This window comes from Coffea arabica, chromosome 8c, assembly GCF_036785885.1.
Source record: "Coffea arabica cultivar ET-39 chromosome 8c, Coffea Arabica ET-39 HiFi, whole genome shotgun sequence".
Taxonomy (NCBI): Eukaryota; Viridiplantae; Streptophyta; class Magnoliopsida; order Gentianales; family Rubiaceae; genus Coffea; species Coffea arabica.
This window is the reverse complement of record NC_092325.1, coordinates 33,678,598-33,698,836: the sequence shown is the minus strand read 5'-3', so window position 1 is coordinate 33,698,836 and position 20,239 is coordinate 33,678,598. Positions and strand designations below refer to the sequence as shown.

General features: G+C 33.4%; 1 protein-coding gene across 1 annotated transcript; it reads right to left on the bottom strand.

Moving 5' to 3' along the window:
• Nucleotides 1-1,460: 1,460 nt before the first annotated feature.
• LOC140013487 (uncharacterized) lies at nt 1,461-2,447 on the bottom strand. Its single transcript, XM_072062783.1, has 2 exons — nt 1,836-2,447; nt 1,461-1,583 (listed from the first exon to the last, which is right to left on the bottom strand). The coding sequence occupies exons 1-2, from the start codon at nt 2,445-2,447 to the stop codon at nt 1,461-1,463; spliced, it is 735 nt and encodes a 244-aa protein (XP_071918884.1).
• Between the last annotated feature and the right edge of the window lie 17,792 nt (nt 2,448-20,239).

Genomic DNA, 20,239 nt, shown 5'->3' with positions numbered 1-20,239 from the left:
AACTTTAGCACCTAATAAATATGATCTAAATTTTTTAAAGAAAAAATAACAGTTAGGATCTTCTTTTCGGTGGTGAAATAATTAAGCTGACCTCTATTCAAAGCCCTCAATGCATAGTAAATGGTGTGAGTAACTTTTTTCATTCTTTAACCCAACATGGCTCCCATTGCATAGTCACTGGCATCGCACATAATCTCGAATGAGAGACTCCAATCAGGAGGTTAGATAATTGGTGGTAATGTCAAAAGTTCTTTCAACTTGTTAAACGTCATTTTACACTCATCATTGAACTCAAAGGCTGTATTTTTTTTTTTTGTAAACACTTGAATAGAAATGGTCCAATTTTTGAGAGTTTTTGATGAACTTACAATAGAAACCTGCATATCCAAGGAAAGAGCGTACTATCCGCATACTTGTGAGGTGAGGTAAAACAGACATAATATCTATCTTGGCCTTATTAATTTCGATACTTTTGGATGACATTAGATGATCCAGAACTGACTCGTGCTCAACCATAAAATGATATTTTTTTTTCAATTGAACACTAGATTAGTTTCTACACACCTTGTCAAAATTAATTTCAAATTATCAAGATAGTTATCAAAACTATCACCATACACACTGAAGTTATTCATGAATACCTCTATATTTTTTTTTCACATATTTCAAAAAGATACTTACTATACACTGCTGAAAAGTGGTCGGGACATTGCATAATTCGAAAGGCATTCGTTTATACGCAAAGGTTCCAAACGGATACGTGAAAGTGATCTTCTCTTGATCATTCGATACCAATGCGATTTGGAAGTAATCTGAAAAATCATCCAAAAAATAGTAGTAAACTTGGCATGCTAATCTTTCAATCATTTGATCGATAAAAGGAAAAGGGAAGTGATCCTTTTTCGTGACGGCATTTAGTTTCCGATAGTCGATGCATTGGCGCCATTCTGTGGATTTTCTAATTGGAACTAACTCATTCTCTTGATTAGTTTCTATAGTGACTCCCGTTTTCTTCGGAACCATCTATACTGGACTCATCCACAAGTTATCTGATATATCATAAATAATTCCCACATCCAGCAACTTTTCTTTACCACCTCCATCATCAAGGGATTCAACTTTCTTTGAGTTTGTCGCACAGGTTTGGCACCTTTTTTTAATCTAATTCTGTACATATACACAGGAGGGCTGATTCCTTTGATATTAGCTATAGTTCAACCTATCGCCTGCTTGTACTCTCTAAGAATCCGAATCAACTTATCTTCCTGGATTGATGATAATCTTGTCAAAATGATCACAGAAAAAGTTTTCTTATCACCGAGGTACGCGTATTTCAAGTGATCTGACAGGAGTTTCAACTCTACAATAGATATCTGCACAACACAGGGTAACAACTTGTGGTGAGATTCTAACATAAAAACGTATACAAACTCATACCTTGTTGTCGTGGTTGTTAAAGATTATAGTGTTTCAACCACGTGTTTGAGATCATCACTTAGTTCCATATCATGAGTTGTGTCCAATTCAAAGTGTTTGGTTAAATCAATCTCTAATTCATCCCTGCCATCAATTTCAAAAATTTTCTGTACAATAATATTAATGATACTTATAGAATAAATAGAGTTATAACTAGAAGGATATTTCATGACCTCAAATATATTAAAGTGAATAATTTTCTAGTCAAATTTCATAGATAAAGTGCCCTTATTGACATCAATTTTTGTTTAAACCGTACTCAAAAAGGGTCCACCTAATAGTAGAGAGGATAGGTCTGAGAAGTGGTCATAGTCTATATCAAGGATATAAAAATCAGTTGAAAATACTAATTCACTAACCTTAACTAAAACATTTTCAATCAGTCCATCAGGATATGCATTAGTTCCATTGGTTAATTGACTTATAATTTCAGTTTCTTTTAATGGCTCTAGATTCAAAGAAGTATAAATGAATTTTGGCATTACATTAATTGATACTCCCAAATTTAGAATGGCATTTTTAATCAGGGTGCTTCTTATTTTGCAGGGAATAATAAACATATATGGATCCTCATATTTGGGTGGGAGTTTCCTTTGTATAACTGCCAGCACATTCTCCCACATAACAATTTTCTCATCACTCTTCAATCTCTTTCTATTGATGTACAAATCTTTCAAGAACGTTGCATCCTTCAAAACTTGCTTGATTGCGTCCAACAAGATAATGTTAATCTCTATTTTACGAAATATCTCTAGAATCTCTTTTTTCTTATCTGGTTTCTTCAATTTCTCCAACCTGCTAGGAAAGGGTGGTGAGTTAAATCTAACTTTAATTATAGAAGCAGGAATTACCTCTAGTTTCGCACTCCTTATGCCTTCCTCCTCAAACTCTTTTTCGATTCGCTCCTCATTCTTATCTTTTGGAGTCACAAGTTCGGGTTCCTCAACTTCCTTTCCGTTTCTTAAAGTCATAACGCTTACATTCTTCGGGATTCACTTCGACTTGAGATGGCAATTTTTCTTGAATTTGGGTTTTAGACGGTTGATTGGTATTGTCGTCTGATTAATTTAATTCTGTATATCCTGTATGTCAGAGTCTGTCTTTTGCTTATACTACAAAGTGTTAGCAGTTAATATTTTCATCATGTCTTCTAAAGATCAACCTGAATTGAAAGAAGAGGGTTGTGATCGGGGTTAGTATTGTTGTTGGTACCCTTGCTATCTATTCGGTATAAAATTCGACTGTCTGTTTCCTCCATAACTGAGGTTCAGATGATCCCTCAATCCTCGGTTATAAGTGTTGGAGTATAGATCATACTGTTTTCTTAGCGTAGGCACGTGACCAATCATGTTTATCTATTCAGCATTCTCCTCTTGAAACATTAGACATATATTCATGAAGTGCCCTATATTGATACAAATCTCATTGTGATGAGTTTCCTACACCAATTGTCTAACAAACGAAGTTAGTTCAGATAGTTGCTGTTGAATGGATAAAGTTTCTACCTCATTTATTCTATGTGTTGGAACATCTTCTCGTGTACTAAATTGATGTGAATTATTGGCCATTCCCTCAATCAATTCCTCTATCTCAGAGTTTTGTTTATTAACGCTCTCCCAATTGCAGCATCAACAATTCTCCTACCTCTAAAGAATAAGCTCCCGTAAAAATACTAAATCGGCAATTGTTCACTTATCTGGTATTGAGGGTATCTAGTACATAGTTTTTTTAAATCTCTCCCAATAATCATAGAGAGACTCCTCTGGATACTATTTAATATCACATATTTCTTTCCTCAGATTGGCAGCTTTGGATGTAGAAAAACAAATTTTTCAAAAAAATTTTTTTTAACAGCACCCAAGTTGTGATACTACCTACTGGCAAATAGTACAACCAATCTTTTGTTGAATCCTTGAGAGAAAAGGAAAAAACTCTAATTTTATCTGTTCTTCAATAATTTTAAGGGGCTTGATACTTATGCATACTACATCTAATTCCTGTAAGTGCATGTGGAGTTCTTCATCTGAAAAACAATAAAAAGATGGTAAAAGGTGAATTAGACTAGATTTTAACTCAAAAGGAGTATTATCATCTAAATTTGGAAACGTAATGCACAATGACTGTTGATTTAAGTCAGAATCAGTCAACTCCCTTATGATTCGAGTACTAGCCATGGCTACTTCTTCTTCAGAATTACTCGAGGCGGCACTAAAAGAATTTGTCAATTCGGCTTCTGAATCAAGCCTCTGGGATGCAGTAATTAGTTGCTCTTCTTTGTATTGTCTGGTCTCTTTTCTCACTCTAGCGCAATCTTCTCTCTTCAAAATCAAAAATTAATTCGCCTGTATAAAAAGAACGAGATATAAAATAGAAAAGTATCAAAAAAATTAAAAATAAAATGAATTCCAAAAGAGACAAATTAACTAATATCAATCCCTGACAATGACGCCAAAAATTGACAGGTGTCGAACCTGTGTAATAATAAATCCTACTCGAGAAAAATATAGGCTCTATTTGGACTGACCATTTTTTGAAAAACAAGTTTTTCAAATACAATATCACAGTAATATACAATAAGTCAAAAAAATCTTATCCATACAATATATTAAATATTTCAAAAAGTTTTTATAGTAAATTTTTTTTCATATACACTGTTACAGTAAATTTTTCAAAAATATCTCAAAAACAGTTAATCCAAATGGAGTCATAATTTTTGAATATAGGGTGAATAAGGTCGAATTCTCAGGAATTGAAAAAAATTCATCTCTTTGAAAGTTCAGAGTATTTGGGGGATTTTTATAAAAATGGAAATAATTAAACTATCGAATAAAATAAAATAAGCAAATAAAAACTAAATGACAATTTACTAAAATGGCATCAATAATAAATAACTCTAGTCAAGAAATAATTTTAAAAATGATTCATTTAATTGATCATTGATATAATAGTAATTCCACTTATTAACTGATAAATAAGTTATAACTGTCACATACGCGATGACAATCAATTTTTTCTTACTATATTGGTGATCAAGGTACGATAATTAACTACTGTTCAAATTAAAAAATAACCCTAAGTACGGCTATAGAGTTCAATTTTTTAATTGTCTTAAGAATTAGAGAAACCTTATTTTAACCAAATAACATGCTACGAGAGTTATTTTAAATTAGCCCATATATTCCCCTGATTCAAATCCAATCATGTCAGTAACTACTAATTTAGAACAATTAAACAATTACGGATTCAATTGCTTTAATTGATTTTAGATTATTGAATTAATTTAAATTCTGGACCTTGGATATTTGAATAACTCAACAACCATAAGAAAGTAAAATAGAAAATATACGAATACCAAAAAATTAAAGAAATAAATAAAATTAATTCGATCTCACAATTTTAGATAAACCAAATCCTTCATTGTTTCTTGATTATAAATAGAAATTTAGTGCATCTCTGTTGAGAAAATTTCACACGAATTAATTGAGTTCATCATCACGAGTATTTCCCCAAAAGTGATGTAATATTCTTCGAAGAAAGGGAAGGGAAATAAACAAAAACATTTTTCCTTTGTTTCTTGCGGTCCAAAAAGAGTAATAAAGAATAACCTAATCACTAGACTCTTGTGGCCAAAAAAAAAAAGAATAGTCAATTAATAGTGCTGCTATTTTGTTTTGTTTCCTATTTCCACTAAACTATTACTACTAACTAAAGTCAAAGAATGACTCCAACAAATTCTATTTTGACTGAAAAGTCAATAACAATTTTTGGTACAACATCTCTAATCCGACTTTTTGAAACTCCAATCACTACAAGAAAAACAGCTTATAGAGGCACATCAAAATATCACAAGTCACACTGTGACGACCCCACTTCCCCCAAGGGCGAACCCAAGGGTATCGGCGGGCCGCCTGCCTAACTCGCGCCAGGACTCAAAACTTAAAACAATCAAAGCCAGAAAATTCAAAAGAGTACTATATACCACCCCAAAAGAGTTATAATTACATTCTCCAAAAGTATCGAGTCAAACCACCAAAACAAAAACAAACATCCTAACTGTTCAACTATTACAAGCCAATCTTACTATACTAGTATACGAGCCAAAAGTCCCCGCGTCGGCCCCTGCTAAGGAAAACAAAAGGAATGGGGTAAGCTATATGCTTAGTAAGTAAACAGGGGCGAAAGCATAAATTCATGTAGCAACAATTACACAATAAGAGTAAAGCAAAAGCAGAAAAGAACAACATCATATAATAAGGATACGGGTGGCTCCAAAGCCAATTCATGTGCCATGCATGATCTCCTGCCGACACTCCGTCGACCGCAAATAATAGTCCGTAGAACTTCACTTGTACACCCACCGACACCTTATCACCCTCACTGGCCAGTCACCTCACAAATTTGCCCGGGCGAACGAAATCACAAACTTGAGCTTGAGTCACAAGCTCGGGTCACAAACTTGGTCACCTTCTCGGTGAACCGGATTCACAAAATTGGTTCATAACATGAATCTACAAACTTGGTGACCTCAGACTAAGTTGGACTGACTTCGACCAAGCCCTAACCGGCTCGAATAGTCCAACCAGGTCAAGAGTTCGCCCCAAACTCACAAACTTCACAAAATTATTCAAAATCACAAACTTTGCAAACTTCACAAACTTTATTCGAAAGTCGCCCCGAGCCACAAACTCAAGGGTTTTGGTTCCAAAAGGTTCATATACATATGCCAAGTATAATTATACATTCAAATTAGGGTTTAGGTCGAGTGCGATAAAGTACACCCTCGCCTAAGTGCCCTTTTCACATATCTCAAACACATAGCAAAGAAAACACACCAAACTGGCCTGAATACTTACCCAGAAACTGAAATAGCAAAAGTACGAAGTCGGATCGAAATGAACAGCTAGTAGTGGGCCCCACCAGTTCCGCCCACCTCACCACCGTCTGAAATAGAAGATTGTGTCACATAATATCGCAAACGACTACTATCGTGCCTAAAACAAGCAAAACGGCAAAAACGGCACGCGCGCACGTAAATATGACGAACGGAAACGGAGACGGCCGTTAGCGGAAACGGCAGATTTGACACTCGTTTCTAGTTTACTCATAAGTTGAGCTACGAATATCGGATTAAGGCGTATGAGACGCCATATCGAAGCTTAAAGGGTGAACAACAACTGTTATGAAGACATCCAGAACTGAAACTGGAGGCTTTAGTCCCAAATGAACCAAACACAATCACTTACGAAATCTGGCTAATGCACAAATGGTCAGTTTTGAGTGCAAACTGTTTTCTATGCTACACATGGTCAAAAGAGCTGAAAATTGGCAGTTAGATAGTTCATTCCAAATGGAACAACTTTCATGAAGGTCGGCAATCCAAATTCGGAACGGAAATTGGTCATCAGGACCAAAACAGATTTCTGGTCATTTTCACGGGCAGGCCTTGTTTGCTCGGCTATATCTCAGGTTTTATAAATCCGATTCATGAAATTCCAAGGGCGTTAGAAAGCTCTGATATAGGGCTATAAGTTTGGTGTTTTGGTCGGAAGCCCAAACAGCTTGTAACTCAGTCAAATGTGAAGCCAAAGTTCCAGCCATAAACTTTCCAAAAACGTACTAGAATCACAAACCGTATTTGACCTCAATATGCGGTAATGGCACCAAATTCACTACGGTTATCGGATGGGGGTGTAAGACCCACCGTTTCGAAGCTAAGAAACAGGAGTACAACAATGTAGAAGGCTACTCAGTCCAAATCCTAGCACAACTAGGTCAAATATGCAAAATACAAATCCAAAATTACCAAAACAGGTTTGCAAATCACATAAAACTGTAATGACTATAACTTAGTCTATACAAGTCCAAATGCCGAAATTCCAAATGCATATGGTAGCTAAGACGTCCAGCTACATTTCATCAGAAGACACCTACATCCAAATCCAAACTAATGCCAGTCAAAATGGCCAATTACCAGTACAGTTTTCGCATTCTGTCCAAAGCAGAACAGCTACAGTAATTTCGTCATATCTCATTCTACATCAATCCAAATGACCTGAAATTTTACAGGCACCTCAAACACATCAATACCTACAACTTTCATGTTTTGAGCAAAGTCAAATTCGGCCTCTAACCCTATGATCCAAAACCGGACAGAATTGGGGTTTTATGAACCCTAGCTTTTCATTTTCCAATCCAAATCCATAATTGGTTGCATTTATCCACAATTCACACCCACTAGAGTCATTATAGTCCATTACCATTCATCATACAAGGCCACAACATCCCATTCATATTAAACCAGAAAAATTCCCAATAAAATAAAAACTTCACCAAAACTCTTCAAATCAAGAAATAAATCATATATTCCATCACTCAAGCCACCATTAAGCACAAAAAAACCATCATTAAGTATAGGGGAAAGGTTGAAGCATCACTCACCTAATAACAAGAGAGAGGAAGATGATGGATACCTTGGCTCTTCCAAAAAGCATCAATAAACCAACCAATATCACCAAAAGGAAAGATTGTATGGAGTAAAACTAACTTAAACTCTTGATTTGGTGGATTTTGGTCCAATTGGAAGCTTGAAAGTTGAAGAATTTCCTTCTTCTTTGAGAGAGAGAGGGCCGGCCAACACAAGGAAGAAAATGGTGATTTTTGAGCAATTTTTGGATATTTAATCTTTTGGTCAAAAAAAGTCAAGAAAGTGAATAGTAATTCTTAAGTCTTCTCCAATGAAATGGTGACACTTGTCACCACCATTAATGCATTCCTATCCTTTCTTTTCTCTCTCACATCAATCATATCTCACTCTCTACTTATCTCTTAACACCCGATAAATTTTACACAGTATCCGGAATTTAACCTAATTGGCCGAATTTTTCCGAACTTTTCGCACTAGTGGGTCCCACGTCCGATATACGTTCTTAATTTCTCAAAATCTAACCAATACTAGAAAAATCATCTAAAAACTATATTTACTCATAAAAATTATCTGGGGAATTTTCTAATAAAGAAAATGTAGAAAAAACGGGTTTTCAATCTTAACCGGAACTTAGGGTTTAAATCTTAATCCCTACTTAGGGTTTTCGAAATACTCCCAAAACCAAACGTTACCGCCCAATTAATGAATATATCAACGTAGAACTTGCCCTCAGGGGCTTGGTCTGGTGGTTGAGGTTGCTGAAGATGGAGTCTCAGGTCCCTGGTTCGAACCTTGCTGCCAGCAAGTTGCTGAGGGTGGTGAATAGTCTGCGGGGTCCACTCCCTGCGGGACACACCTAAAAAAAAAAAAAAAAAAAAATATCAACGTAGAACGAACTGGGGCCTCACACACACTTTGTTGAGGAACTTAATATATTGAGACACATACCTAGTGTGCCATGTAAAACCTATATCACAAAAGTTTTTAAAGGCACAATTAAGTGCCACAACATAGAAAACAATTCAGACATCTAGAAGTGCCATAACAAGGTTATAATGCTTACACCTAAAAATGCCTTAATTGGGATTCAACTTTCAAAAACTCAACATTTTAGAGGCACAAAACAATGCTATCTTAACTTTAAGTTGACACTTAAAAATACCTTAACAGTCCATTCTTGAGATAGTAGTATTTTTCAGAAAATGGTTGTTATTGAGGCACGTAAGTGTGTCACTATATATCTTAATGTGGATATTGGAAAATGCCTCTATATTAATCTTTAAAGGTGTTTTAAAATGTCTCAAAAACCCGTTGTGTAACAAGAAAATTTCTACTGCAAAAAACCATTATCACGACACTTACAAGTGCCTCAATAGACTGAATTTTTTTTCTTTTTTATGCCCAGCCACGGGTACTACTGTGAATATGAGATTCCTATTGTATCAATATAATCATACATTCATATTGGACATCTCACATTGAATGAACAAAACCAACAATATTTCATTGAAAAATCACTTTCAAATTATCACCATAACCAATGATTACAATTAAAGTACTCATAACTACTAGTAGCTTTTCAACCAACGAATTAAACTTTCATCCTTGCAAAAAAAAAAAAAACATAATATTTGATTTAACATTCATGAAATAGCTAGAATGTCCTACTGATTGTTTGCCACAATTTCACCTAAATAGCACCAGATAAATTAAAATCAAGTAAACTGCTAGTAGACCAACTTATTATAATATATGCAGAAACACTTTGTCCTTTTACAGTTAGAGCACTTCCATATAAATGGATAAGTATCCATATGTTGTAGCACCTTGTCCACTTTTGAATTTCAACACATCAATCTTCACAAATTTTTACATATAGCATAAGCATATTATGTATTAAAATCCATCATAATTATCGAATGAGACAAACATATGAGATATTAACAGTTAACATAATTTGAAAGCTAGAAAAGGAAAAGCATACTAGTTTTGTTGGCTAAGTTATAGGAGCACCAATTGAATCAGCAATTGTCTGCAAAGGCACATAAGGTCTCATCAAATGCTCATCACGTTCAACCACAACTTGAACTAGCATTTCACACCAATTCGAACCTAGTGGTTGGCCCCCGACTATTGTAGAAGGATCAAGGGATTGAAGCCGTTCAACTGCCACAACTTTTGTTGGCTCATATAAGCTAAAAAGAGAAATCCAGTCTCCCTCCTACATGAAAATGTAAAACTCAGAACATCAGAAAACTAGCTATAAGCAAAGCAGTCACATCAAAATTCCAGTCCATGTTGTGTAGTAAGTAACATTATAGTAAGAAAACTATGAACTATACCTCTACAAAAGTACACAACTACTCAAGAGTAACATGTAACAAGTATAAAAATAACTAAACTAAAAATGCAAGAGTAAAATACCAAAAAACTCCCTATAGTTTGATAAATGTTCAATTTAACTCTTTCTAGTTTAAAAACTTACACTATAACTTCCTGTGGTGTTGACTAAATTGAAAATTGGACAAAAAGCATCCCATCTAACGGTTTGTGTGAAATGTCAATATTGCCCTTACTATATGTAAGATACTTTCCATTCAATTTTCAATTTAGTCGAAATCACTGGGAGTTATAGTGTAATTTTTCAAATTAGAGGGAGTTAAATTGAACATTTGACAAACCATAGGGAGTTCATTTATATAGGGACAATATTGATATTTCACGTATATCCGTTACATTGGATTCTTTTCATCCAACTTTCAAATTAGTTAAAACCACTGGGAGTTATAGTATAGATTTTCGAACCAGAGGGAGTTAAATTAAAATTTTAGTAAACCACAAGGAGTTTCTTTGGTATTTTATCCAAAATACTTTTATATTGTAATAGCAAAACATATCTAAATATCAGATCATTATCAAGCAAAGAGGACTACCATTATCAAACAAATGTATTAAAAAACTTACTTTAGGAGGTCTAAGACTGGAACTTGAGGTTGACATATGATTAGATGATGTTGAAGTGATTCTTGATTGATTCAATAAGTTATGACCATTTTGTTGCTCTAAATAAGCTTTCAGGTTAGCAAGTTCTCTTGCTTGATCTTTAATTTGTTCCTCTTGCTAAGCAAATTTTGCCTTCATCTCTAATATTTCATGTTTTTTATCCAATACTAGTTGTTGAGATCCATTTCGACTAGATTCATCACCCCACGCATAAGTTAGACATACACCAAAACCATACATCCGTACATGCCAAGGCTTGTCTTGCCCAACTACTTGTGCAAATATATCATTTTTTCCAACAAGATCTTCAGTATCAGGAGGCAATTAACTAACCTTTTCATTCATTGCAAGCTGCAAAAGTGTAAAGAGTAAAATAATGATTACATTTGTACAATCCTGATATAGATTAGAAAGTAATAGATACATCTTTCTAACATATTTTAAAGCAAGTAAATAGCATAATGTAAGATTTTACTTACCATAATATTAGTTGCTGGCTTGTTGCACTACTAGATAGGTTTCCTTTATTATCAATGTAGCAGTAATTGAACATTTCAACTCGTGAAGGATTGTAGCCTAATTTTTTCTTCTGTATCAAAAAGAATTTTTGTTTAAACAAATTGAAATAATATTAAATGAAGTATAATAGAATAGTTAGAAATGTTTACCATGTTTGCTCGAATCTGGGCAAATGATTTCTTTCCGGTATTATGATTCGTGGTCTTCATTGCCTTTGCTTTTTTATTTTTTTCCACTAATTTTCTATATCACACACAAATATTTTAGAAATAACTCCAAAATAATCTGATATACTATTACATAAAGGGAATATACATGTACCTTTGTATCTTCTAACTCCCAATAATCAGCAATGACTTTATATTGATGTTTTACCACTCGCACATCCAAATTGAGCATTTGAGTTTCAACTTGTATATTTGGCTTGTAGTATGTTGCCTTAATCCATGCATTCCAATTCCTCCACTATTTACCCAAAGCACGAAGAATCCAAATTTTTGCACTAGGAGGGACATCAAATTTTTCCTACAATATATTTCATGTGCTTAGATTCCAACCATCATATCATAAATAATGAACAAATATTGATACATGTGTAAAATGATTTAAGCTTTATTACCTTCACAATCTTTAACATGTCTTTCTTCCGAGACTTGTCAATTTTTCACCAATCTTGAATGTCAATTGGGGGCATATGAACCATTTCTTAATATTGTACCCAAGAGCTCAGTCAATCTTGATTTATTTTTGCCCACTAGAAGTTTGCCAAGTTTGTTGAATCTAACTTTATAATGATGAGATGTAGGTTGACCCAAACACTCGTCATATATGTTGGCCCTCGTGTTTTTTTTTGCCTCCACACCACCATTAGTTTAATCATCTAAAAAAATAAGAAAAATATTTATTAGTTTATATGCAATAATATACTTAAAAATATCAAATACTCTTACTAATACCTGTGTTCTGAAGCTCTTCCACTCTTATAGACTGATTTTCCATATGCTTATTAATTGGTTCATCAATAAGTCGTTCTACTAGAATTTCTTCCTTTCTTAGTCCTAGCCATGCCTGAACAACAAACTCAATTCATGTAACATTTAATCAATGTAATAAAGTTAATAAATTACAACTAAAATTCAGTACATTTAATGTAAAAATGAAACTTCAGCAATTAAGAAGAACTAAATGAATTTTTAAACAACATAAGATGCAAATTGTTCCAAAATTATAACATGGTACATCAACATTAGGCATAACCAGAGATAATTTTATAAGTCTACATGCAACAAATTAATAAAACATCGAATGTGCAGTGGAATCATATCATGAATTTGGCCTAGTTGGGAATAAATTCGACTCCTTGAACATCATCACGGATGTAGCTAACATCTCCATTGTCATCTTCCAACTATATGTTTGAAATTGGACTTTGCAAGTACATGTCCACATCACCCACATGATCCATGTTATACTGTCTTGTGGTGATAACAACATGCCATCCATTTTCAAGGGGATCTTCCACATAAAATACTTGTGATGCTTGAACAACAAGAATATAAGGTTCATTGTGCCGCTTTACATTCAAAAAGTTGGCTAACATGAACCCATCCTCATCTTGCTTTAGCCTTTTTCCTTTGGAGACCCAATCACATTCAAATAACAACACTTTTCGACCTTATTTGTAGTCTAACTCAATGATGTTAGTCAAAATTCCATAATAATCCAAATCACTCAAAATTGGATTATTGTCTTTTGCACTTGCAAAACTTGAGGTTGTGCCATTAACCATGACTCCACTATTTTGCGTTTTTCTTTTTTTCTCCAACTCTCTTGCATGAAATCGAAAACCATTGACAAGAAGTCCTTTGTATTGCATCCCAATAATATTTGGACCCTTAGCAAGCTGCTTCAAACCCATAAGTAATGTATCTCTACAGCATTCTAGATTGTACTCAATCTGTATTATATATAAGAACATTAGAGACAACTTTGTAGTACAAAAACAACTGATAACTAGCAATGTTTGCTAACATACATGATTGGTAAACCAAGATGCAAAATTCTCACTATGCATGCGTTCAATAACATGTTTTCGAGCTCGAGCATTCCTTTCTTGAATCAATTGATAATGATGGCTGCAATTACCATATTCAATGAGTTCTAGATAACTTTGAATGGGACATTTTTGAAATACTATTTACTTACTTGATATAGGGATTGACATGGTCACAATTGAATAGGACATATTGATGTGCTTTTCTCAAAACCTCATCACTGAATTTAGTGGGAATTCCTTTGCCTAATAGACGAGTTGACATTGAGAACAATCTAGTCCAATTGAAGAACTTTTAGCAACATCTTCATTTCTGCTTGATCGATTAAATTTTGTCTCCACATAATCAGCCAAGAAAAATGAACAAAATGTCAAGCACTCTTCTGCTATTACCCTTCAGCAATGCAACCTTCTGGTCGACTTTTGTTTCCAACATAAAACTTCAAGGTGCCCAAGTACCTTAGAAGAAATATGATATCATATATAAGTGACAATAAACAAATTAAAAAAATAAATAAATAAATATTAAGATTATTAACTTAATTTGAGATCACATACCTTTCAATAGGATACATCCTGCGATAATGGACTGGTTCTCCAATTTTTGCCTCAGTGGCCAAATTGATAGATAAATGCATCATGATAACAAAAAAAAAGATGGTGGAAAGATTCTCTCGAGTTGACAAAGTATAATAGCAATCTCCTTCTCCATGTGGACTAAATCTTTTGTACAAAGGACTTTAGAGCACAACTTTCGAAAGTACCTACTCAATTTAATCACTGGAGAGCGGACTGCCTTCGATAATATTTTTCTCAAAACTATTGGCAACAACTGCTGCATCAAAATATGGTTATCATGGTTCTTAAGTCCAGAAATTTTGGGTGGCTTTACTTTCACGCATCTAGATATGTTAACTGCATACCCGTCTGGTACCTTCAATTTTTTAGCACTTTACAAAAAAATTCTTTTTCCTTCCTGTCCATTGTAAAGCAAGTTGGGGGCAAATAAAATCTACCATTTTCTTTCTCAACTGGATGAAGTTATGGCCTTATACCCATGTCACGTAAATCACAACGTGCAGTATAATCATCCTTATTTTTATCCAGATTCAACAATGTCCCAACGATGCAATCACAAATATTCTTTTCAATGTGCATGACATCCAAATTATGACGAATTAAATTATCTTTCCAATAAGGAAGATCAAAGAAAATGCTCAGCTTTTTCCAACTGAATGGCAATGTTGGATTATGATCAACTAATTTTCTAAATTCGATTTGAAAATTTTCCAATTCAGATAAAATTGTAGACCCCATCAATTTTTAAGGTGCTCTCCCATGTTCTTCCTTTCTATTAAAAGCTCGGGAATTCTTCTTAAAAGTCTGAGTTGGATCCAAAAATTTTCTATGGCCCATATAACAATCCTTATGTCTTAACCGTTGTGAAGTTGTGTGTTTATGACAAACAAGGCATGCATATTTTCCTTTAGTACTCCAATCGGATAAAATTGCATAACCAGGAAAATCACTGATAGCCCACAATAATGCTACTCTTAATTGAAAGTTTTGTTTCTAAGATGCATCATATGTATTGATCCCCACCTCCCACAATTCTTTCAATTCTTTGATTAGAGGTTGTAAATATAGGTCAATATCATTACCAGAAGCATGTGGACCTGGTATCAACAATGACAACATTAAATATGGTTGTTTCATACATATCCAAGACGGTAAATTATAAGGTATCAAAATCACCAGCCATGTACTATGAGTGGAGCTCATACTTTTGAATGGATTAAATCCATCGGAAGCCAACCCCAACCTAACATTACTAGGATCCTTAGAAAAATCCCTATGTTGATAATCAAAAGTTTTCCAAGTTGGGGAATCAACATGGTGTCTAATATAACAATCCTTAGTACGACCCTCTGAGTGCCATCTCATATGCTTTGCAGTTTTAGATGACATAAATAAATGTTGCAACCTGGGTTTTAGTGAAAAATGCCATAAAACCTTACGTGCGACTTTTCTTTTCTCACCGGTTGGATCATTTTCTGATGCTTCCTATCTAAGTTCGTTGCATGTTTCACAACAAGTTCTTTTTGCATTTACCCCCCAATACAAAGTGCAATAAGTAGGAAAAGCATCATACTTTTCATATCCAAGTCCTAATTCTTTCATTAATTTTTTAGACTCATTGTAAGATTTAGGCAATTTTCCCATGGCTTCAGGAAATGCTTCTCTCAACAAATCAAGAAGCATATTAAAGATTTTGTTACTCAACTTACCCAGAAACTTCAAGTGAAGCAAGCGAATTATGAACGAAAGCTTGGAAAAATTTTTACACCCAGGGTAGAGTTCTTGTTAAGAATCATCAATGAACTTATAAAACTTTTCAGCAACTGAATTTGGTAGTTCCTGATTAGATTTGAGTGTACTAGCCGTAGCAAGATCTTGTTGCTGTATTCCTAAGGCTTCATGAACTAGACCATTCATGTCGTCACCTATATCAGATACGTTATGAGGAACATTGTCTGAGGTCTGGATCGGTGCAAAAGAATATACAAATTCCCCGTGAGCTACCCACTGTATGTATCCCTTAAGAAATCCAAACACCTTCAAATTAATTTTTGCATCTGCCCTAGACACACATAGTCCACATTTACATTTCGAACATGGACAAGCAATCATTCCATTCCCATGACTTAAATGCTTAAAGGCATAGTTTAAGAATAATTCCAAACCCTTTTCAAATTCACCACTTCTTCTATCTTTCCACATCCAACACTTATCCATATTATTTGAGTTATCAAATATTTACTCAAAAAACAACATAAAGGAGTGTTAATGCTTGAGTACTTGAAATAATACATTTTATATGAGATAAAAGCTAAAATAACCAATAATTTTGTAATTTATTGCAAGATAGAATAAATTAGACCATAATACTCAATTCATTTGTGTAACCTTTATAATGTATGTACACTTTTAATATCAAAATTCAAATCATAAATTACCAACTGCTCTATACAAAAGCAAATTAGAACAAGACTAATCAGGCATGTGAAAGTATAAAATTAGACCAATAAAGTAATGTACCTACTCAAGAAAATCAAAGTCTAATACTTTTCCTCTATCAAATACTTACCAGCAAATATAAGCCTGTCCAAAATAAAGTAAAAGCAACTATCTTGAGTAAATTTTAAAACAGGACCTAGTGCATTTTTTTAGTCAAAACTTGTATAATCAAACTAAAGATACTGACATAATCCTAAACTAGGTCAATTTGGTTATTAAGAAATATAGTTAATATAGAAGGGAGCGGGCAGGGGTTGTTAGAACCGTCTCACACAAATTTCATTGTTGATTGTTAATAAACATATCATATAAGATCAGAAAAGATGCAAGGCACCCATTTACTGTGAGAAAGCCAAATTGACTAGAAGAGTTTATCTCCAGATATGCCACCATTGCTTGTAAAAAGAAAAAGAAAACCATCTCACATGTTCATTAAAAAATTGATTTGGAGTTTCAGCATTCAACCAAAACGTGGTGTTTCTAGACCCTTTATTTTCCAATGATAACATACACTACAAACCACTTGGAAATTAGACAACTGCTAGAATGATTGATGACCATTTTCAATCTTAAAAACTATTACTAGTAGACATCATGAAACACACACTTTTCAATAGTTGGCTAGGACGAATCAGGGCTGAAACTAATTTGGCGTCTACCAAGATAACCTTTGCGCAAACCACTAGAAAAATTTTCTCATTGACTCTAAGCTCAAATCTATGTACAGAATCACTTTTCAAGTCCTAAAATCACTTCTTTTTTTTCATTTACGCTAACAAGATTACCAAACTTGAACAAAAGTACAGCAAAGATTAAAACTTGACCAAAAAAAAAAAAAAAGAGACTGGTCAAAACACAACTTTATCAAAACTATCATAAATAGCTGGTGGCAGAATTCTTCTTGGAATATACATCTAATTAATAGGAATTAAAGAGTATATAAACATACCTCTAATTTCAAGCACAATAGAGTGAGTGATGGTAGTCCTACATTCCTTCAATCAACACAACATGCAATCAACAAAATTAGGAGCAACTTCATGACATTGAGTTAGGATTCACCACAATCAACATGCATTTGAGAAATCAAAAGAAAAGAGATTGGGAAGATGCAAGCTAGTAAGAGCCGGCCATGATTTTTAGAAAAATTCTAAGGAAAGAGATTGGGAGAACAGATGACAGAGAGAAACAATTTGGGGGTAGAGGACCGAGAGAAAGTGTGAGGGAAAGAGATGGGTAAATGAAAAATGAAAGTGTTAGATTAGAATTTAGGGATAGATTGGTAGAGGACCAAGAGGGAGAGTGAGGGAGAAAGATGGGTAAATGAAAAATGAAAGTATCTTGCAAATTTTGGGATTTGGGACAATTTTGCTGCTTCTTTTAGGCGCCAATTTTAGGCATTTTTTTCTAGTTTTTCATGAAACAATTGTTTTTCCTTCTAATAGTTGTTGAGGCACATCTCTAAAATGCCTCTACAAATATTTTCTTTATATTCTTTTTTTTCAGTTTTTCTTATAAGATTTGTCCCTTATACATTGTCTTTTTTTATTTAATTAATAAGAGCTAATATGGCACAAACTGCCTAATGCCTTAATAAGTGTTTATTTGAGGCATTTATTGAATAGTGCCCTGACAAGTATGCCATAATAGGGAAATTTTCTTGTAGTGAATTCACAACTGGATATTGAACGTCAACTCTCGAACTCCCCAGGACGTATAGAGTTCTAATTTTGATGTGACCACGCCAAATAGCAAGTTTAGTGAAGAAATCGCGTCTCTTAATTCCTTTTTATCAAAATCCCTACAACCAATGATAATTGTCAAAAATAAGTAGAATCTACCAATTAACGCTATATTTGGTAAAATAAAGAAGGAAAATAATCATACAATTAATGACAAAAATGCAACCTATCAATGCTATATTGGGACGAGTATATAATAGATAAATTGACTTACCAACTAATCTTTGATATCTTTCTCTATAGGTTGGCTACTAATATGAATATTCCCCAAGTCTTTGGTTCTGAATAATCATTGTGTCAGCAAGTTTGCAATCTAAAATTCAACTTCCATCAAGAGATCAAGTACATACTTTTGTTGAGATAAGAAGATCCTTTGTGCCAACCTTGCCTTCAATTCTCAAAAAATATTTTGAAACTTTCTAAATTCTTCATCTCAAGTTCAACTGCAAATGTTCTTTTTTCAGTATTTTCTTTATCTTCAAAATCTTCTTGTAAATATTTATGATTTATTTCATAAGGTTTATTTATAACATTTATTTCTCCTTTCATTTGTGAATGTGTTGGAGAATATTATGATTGATTTTGGTTTATTACTTCTGGAACTGGAGTTTTATATTTAAAAGTTGAAGTACTTTCTACAGGAAAATTTATTTCAGTAGATTCATAATTAGAATGTCTGGCTGGTAACCATGAGTAACTTGAATTAGGTATCTCTCTTAATGAAGCGAATCTTATTAAAGTATTTCCATCAAGTTTTTCTATAATATCTTCTGCAGTAGTTTGTTCTATATTTCTTGCTACTTGTGGATTTTTTATTTCAAATTCACTTGGTATTGTTATTTCATTCCATTTTAATCTTTTTGGTGTATAAGTTGTAGGTCTATCTGCATCTACTTGTAATAAGGTTGTTTCTTCTTTAAGAGTTGGAGTTATTATAAATTTTGGATTTAAATGTGAAGATAACGGTCTATAATATATTCTATATATTATTGCAAAATTTTTTGTATGTTTTTCAAATTCATTTCCTTGTAGGTGAATATCTAATATGACTGAATTCAGGATGTGTGGATCTGTTAAATCTATTGAAAAGTTTGGGGCACAGTTAAAATATATGGGTCCATTACAAACATTTGTCTGAATCATAGAAAGTAAAGAAGTTTTATAGCGCTTGAGTCTAGTATCTCTTAAAGCTAAATATATAGGAGCATCTACTCCTAAATGGAATAAAGGTTTTACAGCAATTTGTATTAAACCTATATGAATATATCTATATCCTTTACTTAAATATTTTTGAATTGTACTATGATTTAATAATGGAATTGATTGATATTCTTCTTGAATAGATATTGTTTCTTCATGAGTTTTAACTGATAATGTTGTCTTGAAATCTAAAGAGCCTATTCTGTAAATATGTTCTATTTTTTCTTCTAGAATTGTCCAATCTGAATTATTTATGAGCATATGATATTCATGACTTTGTACTATATTAGCTTGCTTTGAATTAGATCCTATTTTAAATTGTCTAAGAAATGCAGCCATGTTTAATTTTTAGTTAAATTTTACTTAATTAGGAACAACTGAGCATTATGCCAGGAACATCCTATCCTGGACTTACCAACGGTCTTACAAAGCTTCAAAGTCTTACCAATGATTTTAGTAAAATTCTATAAAGATGTAAACAGGTATGCATGAATTAGCAAATTCAAGATAGAAAATAATTCAAATAAAGTAATAAATTCAAAGTCTAAATATGCATTCGTAATGTGGCTCTGATACCACTTCTACCCAGGTTTCTACAAATGAACATAAATGATTATTTAAACAATGAGACTTACAAAATTTTAGAGTTGCTAACGGAAGCTTGAATCTGATGATTGTGAAATTCTTCCAAACTTTGTTCTTCTTAATAAAATATTGGAAAGGTACAATAGTGGTTGAATACAA